This window comes from Diaporthe citri, assembly GCF_014595645.1.
Source record: "Diaporthe citri strain NFHF-8-4 chromosome Unknown scaffold_5, whole genome shotgun sequence".
Classification (NCBI taxonomy): domain Eukaryota; kingdom Fungi; phylum Ascomycota; class Sordariomycetes; order Diaporthales; family Diaporthaceae; genus Diaporthe; species Diaporthe citri.
This window is the reverse complement of record NW_025064850.1, coordinates 4,664,579-4,681,419: the sequence shown is the minus strand read 5'-3', so window position 1 is coordinate 4,681,419 and position 16,841 is coordinate 4,664,579. Positions and strand designations below refer to the sequence as shown.

The following is a 16,841-nucleotide window of genomic DNA, read 5'->3' as shown; positions in this document are numbered from 1 at the left end:
AATTAATAATAATCTTATAAAGATGTATATATTAATTAATATAAACTTAATTAAATTAAAAAATAAATGCTTATTTAAAATATTATTAATTAAGATACCTAAGGATTTTCTTTATAATTTTTTAATATAAAAAATATAATTAACCTCTTATTAATATTATATAATATTAAATTTATTAATAAGCATTAAGCTTAATGCTTTATAAATATATAATTAAGCCTTAAGATTAAGTTTAATTATTTTTATAATTATTAAAAAGCTCTTTATAAAAATTTAAAGATTATTAAAAATTAATTTAAGCTTTTTTATAATATAATAATTAAGTATTAAATTATTAATAATAATTTTTATAATTTTAATAAAATTAACTTTATAATAAATATAATTATTTTATTAATAATTATTATATATATTAATAAGCATAAAAAGGCTAAATTAATTTAACTTAATAATTAAAAATAAGTAATTATTATTAAATGCATTAATATAAATAAGTTATAAATTTTATTATTTATAATTATTTAAGGCGCTTATTACTTTATTAATTAAATAATAAAGTTAAGTTTTTTAAATAATTAAGTTATTAAGCTTATTTTTAATAAATAAATAAATAATTAAATTAATTTAAAATAAATTTAATATTTTAATAAATATATTAAATTAAAGAAAGATATTAATTATTAAATATTAATTATAAATAATTATAAAAGTTATATATTAACTAAGTTTAATTAATATTATAAGAATAATAAGATTATTATTATTAATATACTATTATATTTATTTTATTTACTTTAATTATTAAATATTATATTATATTTATTATTAAAGCATATATATAATAATAAAATTAATTTCTTTATTTAAGCTTTTATTAATTATATTACTAAATTTAAGTTTTTTCTTATATTTAAGGAAGCTTATAATAAGACTTTTATAATAAAAAATATTAAATTTATATTTAAAAAAGCCGGAATTTTTTTTAAAACCTTAATTTTATAATTTCTAAGCTTAATATTTACTTATAAACTTTAATATAATCTTTTCCTATTTCTCCTTAAAAATAAAAGTCTTAAATATTATTAAATGCTTAATAAATTATTTAGTAATTAAGTTTTATTAAAAGTAAAATCTTTATTTATTAAGAAAGCTTCTTTTTATTAATTATAAAGGCTATTAATTAAATAATAAAGAAAGCATAAGCTATAGCGTATTTAATTACTTTTATAAGCAAGCAAATTTATATACTTTAAGAAGCTAATATAATACTTGATAAATATTAATAAGCTAAAAAAACCTAAGTATAGCTTAAAGAAGCATTTATAATTAAGGAATCTTAAGCTTTTATTTAAAAAAAATAAAAGGGGAAGCAATTAGCTAATAAAATAAGTGATAGGATAAAGGAGGCGATTCGCAGCAGATTAAGCAAACAATGCTATAAGACTTGCGGCAAGACTAAGCATAATGTAAAAATATATAAGAAAGAGGAAGAAGGGTTTATTAAATTAAATTTTAATTATATTATAGCAAATTTAATATAATTAACATTAATTAATATAAATATATATATATTAATGGTTTATAGCAAACCGCGTTTTTAATAGTAAAGTTAGCATTAGTTAATGCAAAATGCATATTTCCCACCAAAAGTTAATTTATTTAAATTAATATTATAACCATGCCAATCCCTTTAAATTAATAAAATTAATTAAAAATAAGCAATTAAAAGCAGTTAGCATTAATTAAAGCTAAATTTTATTAAATATTTTGCATTAAGTGAGTGCTGGGGTTAATATAAGTTAATAAATATTATAAAATTAAACTACTTGCTGATATGAACCACTTAGTGGTAAACTACGTTATATATTAAGTTATTATCTTTTTTCTTTATATTTTCTTATAATTAATAAATATAATAAAATATTATTAATATATACTTAAAATATAATATAATGTAATATAAAAAACTAAAAACAAAAAATAAAAAACAAAAAACAAAAAACAAAAAATAAAAAATAAAAAATAAAAAATAAAAAATAAAAAATAAAAAATAAAAAATAAAAAATAAAAAATAAAAAATAAAAAATAAAAAATAAAAAATAAAAAATGAAAAATAAAAATTAAAAACATTAAAATTTAATATTTTAAATATTTATTTATATAATTAATCCTAATATATAATTTTTATATATTCTTATTTTAATATTTAAATATTTAATATAAATAATATTAACATGATTATAAGTATTATATTATTAATATTTTATTATAAAGTTATAATGAATTTTAATTAGATTTTAAAATTGGGATTTTAAGGGCGGAGGGGGGAGCGCGAGTTAAAAAGACAGGGCGGGGGATAGTTTCGCTTTCCACGCACAATGGCTTATCTTATTAACCCAACTGGCCTTTAAAACCACTTTAATTTGCCCTTTTGGTAATTCTTCCTTTTCTTTTCTTTTTCTTACGCAAGCTTAGTTATAAATTAACTATTCTTCACTATTATATTATGCCTTTATTATCATTTCAACGTAAGGACCGTCTTAAATATAGCTTTAACCACGCTATGTTTTTTTAATTACTTATTTATTAATTTATTTATTATTTATTTATCTTTTTAATAAACCCTTTTTAAGCTTATATATAAAGTTACATATAGCTTAATATTTATTTTTATTCCCTTTTTTTAAAGAAATATTATAATACTTCTTTTTACCCTTATTTTTTAATTTCTTTTTAATCCTTTTAAGGGTAATTTCATTATTAATAACAAATTAATAAATTTAATAAAGTATAATTTTATTATATTCTTTATTTTTATTTATTTTATTATAAATATTATTTTTATTTTTCTTTAAAAGTTTTGCAATATTTTAAAGAAAGGCATTTTTTTATTTTAACTTTTATTAAAGTTAATATTTATAAGGTTAAATATTAGCTATAATAATAACTTACTTAATGTAAGTTTTCTTAAAAGGTTATATAAAATATATATTAATATAAATAAAAAGAAATTAAGTTTTTAATTAAAATTATAATTATAAAATTATTACATTTTATAAAAAATATTTTAATTTTCGCTATATAATTAATTGCTTAACTTTAACTTTAAAGCGTTATAGCGAATTAATTTTAAAATATTTATATTAATAGTTTATAGCGCCGCTAAAAACGGTTCTTGCTAACCTTATTTATATAATTATTATAAGGTTACTATTATTTTCTTAGCCATAAGCTATAAATAATTATATTTAAAACCTTTTATTATTAATATTATCTTTTCTTTAACATTAGATATTTAAGCGTTTATTATTATATAAAGGGACTGGGTGCATATTGCTTAAGAAGCATATATGTACAGATTAAAAACGAGACCACTTATAACAAGTATGGCACGAGAAGGTGTGCACTGCAGTTAGAGAGTTTGGCCTCGAGTGCACCTGCCTCTAGTCATTTCACCAAAGAGACTCGTGGGATGCTGTTGTGTGGAGCATGGGCTCTGATGGGGTTGGAAGAGTAGGACATGCCGTATGTTCACGTCACCTATGAGCTCACAACGGTTGGAGTATTCATGAGGACTGATTCAATCAGCCCTCCCATGGCTTGAGATAATCACAGCGAAGCACAGTTTTTATATGATATGACAGAGTCAAATGATACATTTCAAGTGTATACATGTATGCTTAGCTGATTCTTATAAACAAGCCCATCCCTATAAACATAAAAAAAAAACAGGCGCATAGCATCTATCCAGGACCTCCCTTCCCACACTTTTTCCGCCACCCGACTCCCAAAAGACTAGCTATCCCCATTTACTTGGAAGGGGGAGCACCACCGCCACCACCGCCAGAGGCAGCGTTGGCCACGCCACCAGATTCGTAGAGGAACGCAGCGGGAGTGACAGTGCTGCTCTCAGTGGCGTTGATGCCGAAAGCGATCCATGCAAACAGGCCGTCGGCCAGCTCGTCGCCGAGGTAGGTGAACTCAAAGAAGGGGTCGACACCGTCAGTGGCAACCTCCTCGGCCAAGATGCTGTCGTTGGCGTTGGTGGTGATCACCTGCGTGTTATCGCTGTAGGGCGAGATCTCGTCGGCAGCGTAGATCAGGTCCTGGTCGAAGAACGCCTGCCCGACGTGGCTGGAGGTAACCTCGTTGCCGAGGGTGCCGTTGGGGTACACGGTGGCGTTGGTGTGGATCAGAATGTGAATGTGGGTGGCACGGCTCGTGTAGTGACCGGGGAAGGTGGTCTCGAACTGTGCAACACCGTCGTCGTCGGTGGACTGGATGCCACGCAGCCAGGTCTTGTCGATGTTGGTCTCGTCACTGCTGTCGCCGTTTCCGGAGGCGACCACACCGGAGTACACTCCGGTGGAGTTGCAGTGCCACATCTCAAGGTAAACGTTGGGCACTGGCTCGCAAGTGTTGACGTCGATGACCTGGTAGTCCAGGACAGTGTCGATACCCTCCTGAGTCTCGCGGATGTCCCGGCGGATGTACTCGCCGCCGACGTAGTAGGGGCCCTGAGTGACGTCGGGAGTCAGGATGCAGGACGCATTGCCGGTGAAGAGGGTTGCTGCGTCAGTGTTGGCGGTGTAGCCAAGGTCGGTGGCGTTGTGGTCGGTGGCCAGGACAGTGTCGAGGTCCTGCTGCGTCTTGAGACCACGCTTGGCGCGAGCAGCCTCAGCAGTCCGCTCGCGGCGCGCGGCGTTCCTCGCCTCGATGCCGCGTGCCTTGAGCTTAGCCGAGCAGTGGCTAAGATCACGGGCCTGGGCGTTGGACATGTAGTCACGGCGCTCTTGCAACTCCTCGAGCACCGAGTGGCCGGGGTGAGCAGCCGCCGAGCCGGCGAGAAGCGCTGGGATCAGTGTGCTGGTGAAACGCATCTTGCTGGTCGAGGAAAAGGCTCGATGCTGAAGAATGGAGAGCGAGTGGCTTGTGTGGCTGAAAGACTGTGAGGAAAGAGAATGGCTGAAGAGAAAGCTGTGCTAGATGAGGCTGATGCGAGAGTGTGGTGATGAGTAACTGCAGGCCGATGATGGGCTGAGGCCATCGCGATGTCTTATAGCCATGATTGTCTTCTCCCGTCGTCGCCCCGTTACGCGTCCTGTGGGCTATGATATCAACTTGATCGTGGCTGATTCCGCAGTTCCTGGAGAAGGTCGACGGCGTTGAGGGCCAGTCGTGTGAATTGTGGGACTGGATGGACCGCTATACAGGGGCCGTGTGGCATTCAAGGACGGAGACATGCGTACTCAGGGGAAACGTGGGCGGCTGTGCTGGGTCCCTACTAAGAAAAGACCAGCCTTGTGGGAGGAAACATGTTTAATTCCGACCCGGTGGTACACGCAAACATGTTCGCCCAATGAACCTGCGGCGAAAAGTCAGCTCCAGCCTCGGTTGAGATGCTTCCTGGGTCCAGCCTAGTCGTCCTCGGGCAGCACGAGCGCCAAGCCTTGCGTACGCGGACGGGAAGCGGGCGGGTCCCACGGGACAAGACAGCCACAAATCCAACGCCGAGACTTGCTGCATTTAGATCTGCTGGGTCCCGATTTGAAAAATCTCGTCGGGGATTGGCCATAACTAGATGTCAACACACGTCAGCCTCGGGACGTGGGATGTAGACGCCCTCTTTTTTCCGGGGATGGCCAATCACTAAGCACGCATTTCCCAGGAACTTTGTGTTCCCTGCAGTGGCACTGTCGGCTGGGAGATTGGCCCCATTCCCTTAAGAGATTGGGTAGCGGTAGTCTACTGGGTCCTTACCTTGCAATCCAGCTGTCTCTGATGGCCACTGCTCATCCTCGAGTCCAGGTTCAGGAACGGTAGAATCACTCAGTACTGCTACATGGAGTCTGCTCGTAGGAAGCCAAGCCTGGCCGGACCAGACCGAATCATTGCAGCGAGGGAAGACTCCTGGAGTCGGTGATAGTGCCTTCGAGGATTCAACATGACGAAGGCCCAAGACGCCCGCGATCTCATGTAAACTACCCACGCCGAGCACGCAGCACTGACGAGGGATTCTAATTCCAACGTTGCATTAGTTGCGCGTCGCCCACGCCTGCTAGGCGCAAGCTCGCAACGGAATGCCACATGGATTGCCCCTGGAATATCTTACATGATCTCAAGAGTGACGTTCACAGACCCTGCGGGCCTGGGTGTTGGGTCCAGCTGGATAAAAGTAACAAATATACTGCGGGTCGCGGGAGTCTGTTCATGTGAGCTGCTTCAGATAGGCTATTCCTGACGCAGCTGTCACAGTGTCACGGCACAAGAAAGCCTATTGCGCTAAACACCCAAAAGAGGGACGTTGTAATGCCGAGAGCATTACCGTGGCTATCGCCTATATAGCGTACTGTAACACACAGTGTGCACGCCCTAGAAGCATTGCCAAGAGGTACACATGTAGCATTATCAAGAGGCTGGTGCTGGTTGATCCACAGCACACATAGCCGCCGGGGCGAGAAAAACTTGAAGGGGGCTTAGCGGCACAATGCCTACGCATTACATACGCGGCCACGCCTTGAGGCTCAGCCAAGTGCAGTCGGGCATCCTTGAGTATAAGGAGCAGTATAAAATTCCATCCATGTTTGCGCATAGACCCGACACCACCTTAAATAAAGATGAGTTGTGGAGAAATGGTGAATTTGAGTTTGTTTATATGCCAGCAGTAACATGGCTTTTAAGCTTCTCCTTCTGCAGTTCACTGCAAAGCTCAAGTAAACACAAGTTCGGATGGAATGTGTTCGTCAGAATATGATTTCCTCGAAAAACTTTTAAGGGATGGGAAAAGTCCAATGTGCCTTATTTTGACTTCAACAGGCCTGCCCGCAAAAGTCAATCGACGTGCGCCATAAAATGGCAATGCCATTCGTATTCTGCTTCAGTCTCGCCGCCAAGGTCTGGACCAAATTCCAGGATCTCTTACAAGTACAAAGGACGATAATTTCCACTCCGTTTTCAGTTTCGAAATGCATTAGGGAAACTGTTAAGAGCTAAGCATGAAATTGGCTGGTTCAGGTTGGCTTCGGCTTCAAGGTCTACAGTCAATAATGAGTTTGAGTTGGACTGAAGAATGAAATCGCTGGCACAATTCAATCATAAAGTCTGGTCTGTGTCGTTAGAACTGATAGTTGACGCATGCAGCACAGCTCAAGTTCACAGGCCATTCTTGCGCGTGCTCTGTCGAGACGGCCTATTCTTCATTGCTTTGCGGTCAAACATGCTACTGTGCTAAGGACTTCAACGGACTGAATTCACACGACATGGGCCTAAAGTTCAAAGGATCAAACAAGACTGGACGAGACACGTCTCGAACAGGTGAAGCTGTCAGCATGGCCCTAACTCCAGGTCCGGCCGCCTTACCGGGATCCCTGCACGCATCAGAACAATCACTCGAGTCGCATGCTGAGGTAGCGGCCATGCGCAAGGCCCTCGCGACGATTACTTGGTTGGCTCGAACCTGCTGGAAGCCCAACGTCAGAGGTATCAAAACAAAAAATGTAGCCAAAGAGTGCCACACTTCTACCTGTCTGGAGACGACTTGAGCAGGGCCAGACGGCCGGCTACGGTCCGTCCACAAGTGCCTTCAACTTGCATTCATGTCTGAAAAGTCGTAAAAAAGCCCTATTCCGCCATGTAAGTAGCTGCAAAAGATCCAAAGCAGATTTTCCGTACATCTTGTTCATTCACGCACTTGTAAGCACGGAACTCAAGTGGGGGGACGAGCCACGACAAGCGTCTCTGCCAAGATCCTTGACATACCCGCCGCATTATTTTGACTTCACGCCATGCCTTTGCTTGGAGTCTTCCATGATGATGACCTGCCTGGCAGCTCTTCACATGCATACCTAAACGTTGGGCTTGAAATTGAGGTCCTGCTCCGCCCAAAAGACAGGGACTCGTCCGGACAAAGTCTTCACCTGCTCACCGAACATTTGCCAATGAACCATAATACCACGATCCCCAAAGGACAAAGAAAGATGCACTCGGATCCACGTGGAAACTGGGAGGGTGAAAGATTTGCGGAATGGTCACTGACGGTAGATGAGAGCATTAAAGGCGGCGACGAGGTCAAGAATATCTGTGGGTGTGCTCCAAAAGAAAGCCCTACCTTTGTGTGTCCTAGTTGAGTTCGCTAACACTGAAGGAAAGACGGCATAGAGATCATATCACCGATTATGAAATTCGACGAGTCTAACACGTATCAAACCGAGGTCCGGTATATGTTTTTGAAGATGCAAGAGGCATGCAAACTCGTCACCAACAGAGGCCATGGAAGTCCTTCCCGGAGGCGCGTCGTCGATCCAGGTTTTGCAGGAGCAATCGTTTCAACAACCCACAGTTCATCGAGACCGACGGGGAGAGAACTCAGCCTCGTGGCATGGCAGAGTGTTTCCGGACCATCGAGAAGTGCAGTACACAGGAGATGTCGCTGGTCTGCAGCGATTCATCCACGACGGAGTTCGAGATAGAGCACCGAAGCCGACATGTCTGCAGAGTCTATTTCGTGGCAAGTCAGGGCGGATTTCACCAATAATTCACATCGATCAGCTAGCACACGACTCGGACGAGAGCACGGTAGAAGAACAGGGAGAGGCACTGGGATGCGGCGGCGGCGTGGGTCGCAGAAGAGAGCACCCTGTTGTCGCCCTGCGTCGCGTCGCCAAGACCATTTGTCACTGTTGTTTCCTGGGCAAATGAGTGTAGGGTTGTTTGTGTTGGAACTTCGGTTTGATTTTAGCAGCCGGATTCCTTCCGGCCATTCTGCCACCTACGGTACAAAGAAGCCCGGTCTGCCCTCCTCCTGCAGCCCCGAACAACCGCCGCGTGATGGGCAAGATGGCCTCGGGCACGGTGGCCAGACATGCTTCTCTGCTGCGGTCTGTGCACTACGCGTTTCTTGCATCGGCTGGCGTGTATGCTGTGTTCCTCGCGTTGCTCACTGTTCCGTCACTTCAGAGGCAGGTCATCTATTCATCAAAGTCTCACTCAAACATGGGGCCAGGATCTCAACATTCCCGAGCAATGGGGCTTCTTGCACAACCAGGTCACCCCCTTCGCCCTCGACACGCCAGATGGGGAGACGCTGCATGCTTGGCACATCCTGCCGATGGGGCTCTATCGTCGGCACCAAGAAGGGATCCTGGAGGAGCCGTCCGGACTTGCACCCAGCTTCAAGCAGAGGCTGGCATTTGAGCTCCTGCGAGGCGATCCTGAGTCGTTGCTGGTTCTGTACCTGCACGGCGCCGGAGGAACCTTGGGCTCAGGTCACAGACCAGCCAGCTACCGGGCTGCATCTGCTGGTGCACCAGATAGGATTCACATCGTGGCCGTGGACTACCGCGGGTTTGGCCTGAGCACCGGGACCCCTTCTGAACATGGGCTGCTGACGGATGCCACGACCTTGGTCGACTGGGCCATGGCCGAAGCTGGCATCCCAGCACATCGAATCATCGTCTGGGGCCAGTCTCTGGGCACTGCAGTTGCTACTAGTCTGGTCCACCACATGGCTCTTCGCCATGGGCCAGTCCTCTTCTCGGGACTTGTTCTCGTCGCGCCCTTCGCCGACGTGCCCTCGCTCACGGCTACCTACAGTATCGCGGGCAAAATCCCTGTTCTTGGTCCCATTGCACGCTTTCCTCTCGTCTTCGATTTCCTCAATACGTTCATACTGGACAAATGGCCGACCAAAGAGAGGCTGGCTGGCTTTGTTCGACAATGTGAGGCCCTGCCGGTCGATTCAAAGACGTACCACATCTCCATCATTCACGCAAAAGACGACCTCGCCATACCGTGGCATCACAGTGAGCAATTGTTCTGGCACGCCGTGAACGCGTCCTTGCCTGCCGGTATTAGCTTTGAAGAGCTTGACGAGCAGAAGGAAGCTGCGAGGGTGCACGTGGACGCAGGGGGCTGGTCTGTCACACACGGGTCGAACAAAGGCGACACCAGAGAGCACATCACCCAGTACGGTGTGCACGACAAGATCATGGGGTATCCAGTCGTAAGCCTGGCCGTACTGAAGGCATTCGGAATCTAGTACCAGTAACCTCGCAAGGCGATGGCCCGGGCGGCTCCATGCATCTAGACTAAACGGCAAGTATCACAGGACTATCATAGGCCTTCTTACCACCTTGTTCTCGGTAGCGTCACTGATGTGCTGTGTATCTATGGCTACTTCCTGGCCTGGTGGACACGTAGACTTTACCAGCAGGCCTTGCGCTTGCCTTCCAGAAGGCGGTGGGTTGTGCTCAAGCTGTCAGCACCGTGACTTCTGATGCAATTTCGGTTACGAGTACACCTAGGAAGGAGCTCACGTCTCTGCTGCTTTGAACCTCCGAAAACTCTCGAATTCACACGTATGAGATGCCTTTCACCCGATGCAAATTCAGCAACTGGGAGTCTCCTCTCCAAATATCCTACTACACTTCTTTGCTGCTATCGCTATCACCTGCTTCGGTTACCACTTGCCTCACGGTATCTCGTGTGCAGGGCAATCCTTAGCCGCGAAATCTCCAGGGCTGGCTGGCAAACATTGTCCCACGCTTGAGAATTACGACTTCACGATGAAGGTTCTCGTCTTCGTCCTCTCCGTCATCTCCCTGACGATGGCCTTACCCACTGTCGTCGATACTCCGGGCCTTGACCATGCGAGTGCTGTCGCATTACACATGCTCTTTCCCCAGACAGCTACACAAGTCATTGAACCATACAATGATCAAAATCCAACCAACACCCAGTCACCAGGTGGAGAGGCTCATGCCGGCTCCAATATCAACGGTGGCTACGTTCCTGACAACGTCACTGAAATGACCGACGAATATCTTTTTCGCTTCTCTATCAATGAATTCGAGACCAAACGAGATTCTCGTCACCCTCCCACCCTCGACTAGTCGTCCGATGGGTGCACAAAGGCACCCGACGATATCGTCACCTGGAACTTCTTGCCTGCCTGTCACCGTCACGATTTTGGCATCCGCAACTACCGTGAGCAGGGCAGATTGAACAAAGCAACGAAGCGCCGCATCGATGACCAGTTCTTGGAAGAGTAAGTGGCCATAGATTTGGCACATCACTGTGGGCTTGCATCGTAACTAATTTCTGATACTCATTCGGTAGTCTCAAGCATGAGTGCAATACACACACAATAACTCGTCGAGCATGCAAGCGAGTGGCGGAGTTTTATTATGATGTCGTGAAGCGCATTGATCCGGACAAGGACCGGGTTTGATATGGTCTCGACTTGCTGCGAAAGTATGTACGAGTTGAGTACATCCGGCCACGAACACTTGTCAGAGTGTTTTTGGCGTGGCGTGAGTCACGACTATGAATACTAGGCATTGAAGGAATGGAGCAGGACAAGGGCTTTTACCTAAAACACCACGCAACTGCCTGTACCCTTAATTTTCAATGCAGAGCTGGAATCGAAAGCATGAGAGTAATTCAAATGCTTGAGTTTTGGGACCACTTAACCGCTGAACATGTCTACCTCAGCCAGAGTGTCTGGAATGATCCATATCTACAAGGTAAAATCCGCCCAGAATACTCACATAATCAAGTGCTTGCGGTCTAGATAAATCACTCGACACAATAATTACACTTGCAAATAATCAAATTGGTCTATTTCTGACACCAAAGGACCCATCAACATACACATTTCGAATAGCATTCACACATTTCTGACTGATTCCGAGGGAATCCTGCTGGTGCAGCTTTTTAGTTCCAGCACAAGCACGATACATTCCTTTCTCTCAGAGCCTGATCAAGCCAACTTTCCTCTCTGAGCACGTGCTCCACCACTGCACGATTGGGACCATCCCAAAATGTCCTGCCCCGGATGAGCCATAAAATGACGACGCCAACTAGTATGACACCAAACACTGGACCACAATACTTCATATTCGCTGCTGTGACAGGAAGATAATTGGGGAACGGAAGCCAGACCATGACGTAGATCGTATAGATCAGCCCAAGCACATTGATAATAGAGCCAGCCCGGCCAAGGTTCCACGGCCCAGGCTCGAATTGGCCATTGAGCCGGGCGTGGAAAACGCAGGCGAGCACAATGGCATAGCTCAAATAAATGGCGAGCGTTGAAAGCGATGTAATAGCGCTGAAAGCGATATATGTGCTGCTTCCAATGTTGAGAAGAGAGAGCAGAGATGCGATGGTCGTTGCTAGTACCACGGCCCGGAGAGGCACTCGTTGAGCCCCGTCGACATGGCCGAAGTACTGAGGCAGCCCGCCGTCTCTCGACCATGCCCATGTTAAGCGTGAGACAGACGAGACGACGCCCATGGTTCCGGAGACTCCGAGCACAACCAATCCACTCACAATGGCGATTGTGGCTTTCGTTGATTCCGTGGCGTATAGCAATGTGGTAACAATAGGGCTGGCCGAGTCTAGCAGAACATTAAGTGATGGCATTCCCATCTGTAAAGTTTAGAGGTCAGAATGAGTTTGATATCTAAAGTGACCCGTTTCACAGCAGTCCGTTAATAGATCCACACTTACAGCAAAAGTTATTATCATAATGAGACCCATGCCGATATTAGTCACCGTGGACCAAAATAAGGCGAAAGGCACGGCAGACTTGGCATTCCGTGTCTCCTCGCCCATGTGAACCACGCTTTCGAAGGCTGCGATTCCAGTTTCAGTCAGGTCTTGGCGAAGGCGAGGTGACGGGTGAGACTTACAGATGAATAGGTAGATGTTGGACAGAGCCCCGAGGTTGGCAGAGACGAAGTAATTGTCCCACCCAGACGACACGTTGGTCTGCATAAAGATGTCGACGCTGTTTCGAGGGGCCACGGCCCAGAGGACAACGAAGATGATGATAACCATGGAGACGTTGAGAAACCCAGTTAACAGCTCGAACCACGGGACGAGCCAGAACGCATACATATTGATGACAGCACAGAATACCAGCATCGCTATCATTATAAGAGCAGTGTGCCAGCCACCAGTTACGTATTCTGGGTGGGCCAGTTGAATCACACCCTCCAAGATAGCCAACCGTATTTCCGTTCAGGCAGCTCGCAAGTAATGCTATATGGCCTGCGCAGGTTGACCACCTTGCATCCAAGTCAGAAACCTTTTGAGGCCCAGAGGAGCGAAATGCCACTTCCAGTAGTACTGTGCGCCCGCGATGGGTTGGATTGAGGCCATCTCACTAAAGGTGGCCACTTGGCAGAGTACACCAGCCGCGACAACCAGATAGCTGAAGATCCAGGCCGCAGGGCCACCATTGGCGAGGGCGAAGTACATATTTCTGCTTAGACGTAAGTCACATTATAGCTTGCAGCTTTGCGTAGGAAAGGGCCGGGCTGGGCGGGGAAAGAACTGGAAAGGTAAACCGACCCTGCACCATAGTAACCCGTGCCCAAGTAAACGAGAGAAAAGGCGAACAGTTGCAACCTCGAGAAAAGGCAAAGAGTACGGGTTTGTTTTTCCAGGGGCTTTGGCCACACTTTTTTTTTAAAAAATTAATTAATTATTAATTTATTTGCTATCTGCTTAGCTTTCCAATTATTCCTTAGCCTTAAGTTAATGTCTAAATTTACATATAACGTGGTTTATTAATAAGTAGCTAATATTAATAAACAGCTGATTTTTCTAACTTTACCTAACTTTAATCAATCTTAATACTTATTTAATATAAAAGAATTAATAAAAGTTAATATTAATTAATGCTAATTGCTTTAAATTCCTTATTTTTAATTAATTTTATTAATTTAAAGGGGTTAATAATAATATAATATAATTAAGAATTATTTAGGTTTATATAAAATGGCTTTTTTAATGTTAATTATATTTTATTTTTTTATATTAATTTTGCTTTAATTTACTTATTTAAATATTTAATGCGTTAAAAATTAATAATTATAATATGTATCTTTTTTTAAAAGAAAATAAAATTCTTTTAACTATTTAAGCAATTAATAAGTTTAAAAAAAATAACGTAAAATCCCTTGATATTCCTTAAATAAGATAAATTGTTTAATTTTAAAATAAACTTTATAAAAAAAATAATTTAAGAATATTATTATAATAAATTATATATTAATAATTATAAACTTAACTTAATTAAAAAGTAAATACTTATTTTATATATTATTAATTAAAATACATAAGGATTTCTTATATAATTTTTTAATATAAAAGATATAATTAACTTATTATTAATAATATAAAATATAAAACTTATTAATAAGCATTAAGCTTAATGCTTTATAAATTTATAATTTAACTTAAAACTTAAGTTTAATTATTTTTATAATTATTAAAGGGCTTTTTATAAAGATTTAAAGATTATTAAAAATTAATTTAAGCTGCTTTATAATATAATAATTAAGTATTAAATTATTAATAATAACCTTTATAATTTTAATAAAATTAGCTTTATAATAAGCATAATAATTATATTAATAAATATATAAAAGTTAAATTAACTTAACTTAATAATTAAAATTAAATAATAATTATTAAATATATTAATATAAGTAAATTATAAATTTTATTATTTATAATTATTTAAGGCATTTATTACTTTATTAATTAAGTAATAAAGTTAAGTTTTTTTAAATAATTAAGTTATTAAGTTTATTTGTAATAAATAAATAAATAATAAGATTAATTTAAAATAAATTTAATATTTTAATAAGCATATTAAATTAAAGAAAAATATTAATTATTAAATATTAATTATAAATAATTATAAAAGTTATATATAAATTAAGTTTAATTAATATTATAAAGATAATAAGATCATTATTATTAATATATTATTATATTTATCTTATTTATTTTAATTATTAAATATTATATTATATTTATATTTAAAATATATATATAATAATAAGATTAACGTTTTTATTTAAGCTTTAATTAATTTTATTATTAAGTTTAAATTCTTTTTTTATTTATAAAAGCTTATAATAAAGCCTTTATAAAAATAATATTAAATTTATATTTAAAATAATTAAAATTAATTCTTAAGATTTAAATTTTATTATTTTTAAGCTTAATATATACCTATAAACTTTTATATAATTCCTTTTTATTTCTCTTTAATATTAAGAGTTTTAAACATTATTTAACGCTTAGTAAATTATTAAGCAATTAAGTTTTATTAAAGATAAGATTTCCGCTTATTAAGGGAGCTTCTTTATATTAATTATAAAGGTTATTAATTAAATAATAAAGGAAGTATAAGCTATAATATATTTAATTACTCTTATAAGTAAGTAAATCTATATATTTTAAGATATTAATATAATATTTATTAAATGCTAAAGGATTAAATAAACTTAAATATAGCTTAAAAGAAAACTTAATATTAAGGAATTTTAAATTTTTATTTAAGAAAAATAAAAAGGAAAGCAGCTAATTAATAAAATAAATAATAATGCTAAGAAGGTAATTTATAATAAATTAGCTAAATAATAATGTAATAATTATAATAAAATTAAGTATAATATAAAAGATTATAAAATAAATAAAGAAATATTTAATTAATTTAATTATAATTATATTATAATAAATTTAGCTCAATTAATATTAATTAATATAATTATCTTTTATTTAATAATTTATAATAAATTATATTTTTAATAATATAATTATTATTATTTAATATAAAATATAAGTTTTTTATTAAATATTACTTATTTTAAACTTATTATATTTATATTAATTACTTTAAATTAATTAAAGTAATAAAAAATAAAGAATTTAAAGTAATTAATATTAATTAATGCTAACTTTTATTAATTTTTTATATTAAGTAAGTATTAAGGTTAGCTAAAGTTAAGTAAAGTTAGAAAAATTAGTTATTTATTAATATTAATTACTTATTAATAAATTACGTTAGCTTAATATATTTATTTATATTTTATTAATAAAAAAACCTTAAAACCCCCTTTTTACCCTTTATTTTTAATTATTTTTTAATATTTTAAAGCATTTTTTAGTTATGTATAATAAAAAATAAATTTAAAGTAATATAATATAATTATCTTTTATTATATTATTTATTTTTATTTTAAATATTTTTTTTATTTTTTTTTTTAAAGTTTTATAATAACTTTATAAAATAATTATAAATAATTATTAAAAAAAAAAATTTTTATTTTAAACTTTTATTAAAGTTAGCTTTAAGGTTATATATTAGTTATAATAATAACTTACTTAATAAGGTTTTTTAAATTATTTTTAATATAATAAATTTATATTAAATAAAAAGAATTAAAATTTAAAAAATAATTATATTAATATTATATATATATTTAAATTATATAAATAATAAATAAATAAAATAATATAATTAATATTATATTAATAAAAAGCTTTAAAAAGAATTTAATAATATTAATTAAATATTTAAAGCCTTTTTAAATTATTAAAATAATTAATTAATATAATCTTAAATATTAATTAAAATAATTAAAATAATTTAAAGTATAAAATATAATATTTATAATAATATTAAAATTATTTAAATTATATATAAATAAAATATAAAAAGTTATATAAAAATATTAAATTATATATAAATAATAATAATATTTAATTTAATAAATTTAAAAGTATTTTTATAAAACTATTTATAATATATTATTAATTAATATAAAATATAATATAAATAACGTAAAAAAGCGTTATATATATAATAAGGGTATATAAAATATATAAACTTATTTAATTATTAAAAAAAGTTTTATTTTTAAGGGTTTTAACCCTTTATAAATATAAATATAAGGTAAGTATAATATAAGCATTACTTACTTATTATCCTTTTCTTTTTTATTATTATTAATAGCAATAATAATAATAATAATAATAAT

The 16,841-nt window shown here is 36.8% G+C and overlaps 4 protein-coding genes across 4 annotated transcripts; 2 read left to right on the top strand and 2 right to left on the bottom strand.

Moving 5' to 3' along the window:
* Window positions 1–3,809: 3,809 nt before the first annotated feature.
* On the bottom strand, window positions 3,810–4,880 carry INS49_011821 (uncharacterized protein; the record flags this gene model as incomplete). Its single annotated transcript, XM_043172530.1, has 1 exon — window positions 3,810–4,880. The coding sequence occupies one exon, from the start codon at window positions 4,878–4,880 to the stop codon at window positions 3,810–3,812; it is 1,071 nt and encodes a 356-aa protein (XP_043024275.1).
* Window positions 4,881–7,784: 2,904 nt separating this feature from the next.
* INS49_011820 (uncharacterized protein) lies at window positions 7,785–10,036 on the top strand (the record flags this gene model as incomplete). The annotated part of the gene is made up of 3 exons (XM_043172529.1): window positions 7,785–8,079; window positions 8,149–8,215; window positions 8,956–10,036. 3 exons carry the CDS (start codon window positions 7,785–7,787, stop codon window positions 10,034–10,036), a joined length of 1,443 nt encoding a protein of 480 aa, XP_043024274.1.
* A 526-nt stretch (window positions 10,037–10,562) lies between these two features.
* On the top strand, window positions 10,563–11,227 carry INS49_011819 (uncharacterized protein; the record flags this gene model as incomplete). The annotated part of the gene is made up of 3 exons (XM_043172528.1): window positions 10,563–10,796; window positions 10,890–11,044; window positions 11,116–11,227. The coding sequence occupies 3 exons, from the start codon at window positions 10,563–10,565 to the stop codon at window positions 11,225–11,227; spliced, it is 501 nt and encodes a 166-aa protein (XP_043024273.1).
* A 520-nt stretch (window positions 11,228–11,747) lies between these two features.
* Window positions 11,748–12,900, bottom strand: INS49_011818 (uncharacterized protein; the record flags this gene model as incomplete). The annotated part of the gene is made up of 4 exons (XM_043172527.1): window positions 11,748–11,795; window positions 12,331–12,429; window positions 12,511–12,635; window positions 12,693–12,900. The coding sequence occupies 4 exons, from the start codon at window positions 12,898–12,900 to the stop codon at window positions 11,748–11,750; spliced, it is 480 nt and encodes a 159-aa protein (XP_043024272.1).
* Between the last annotated feature and the right edge of the window lie 3,941 nt (window positions 12,901–16,841).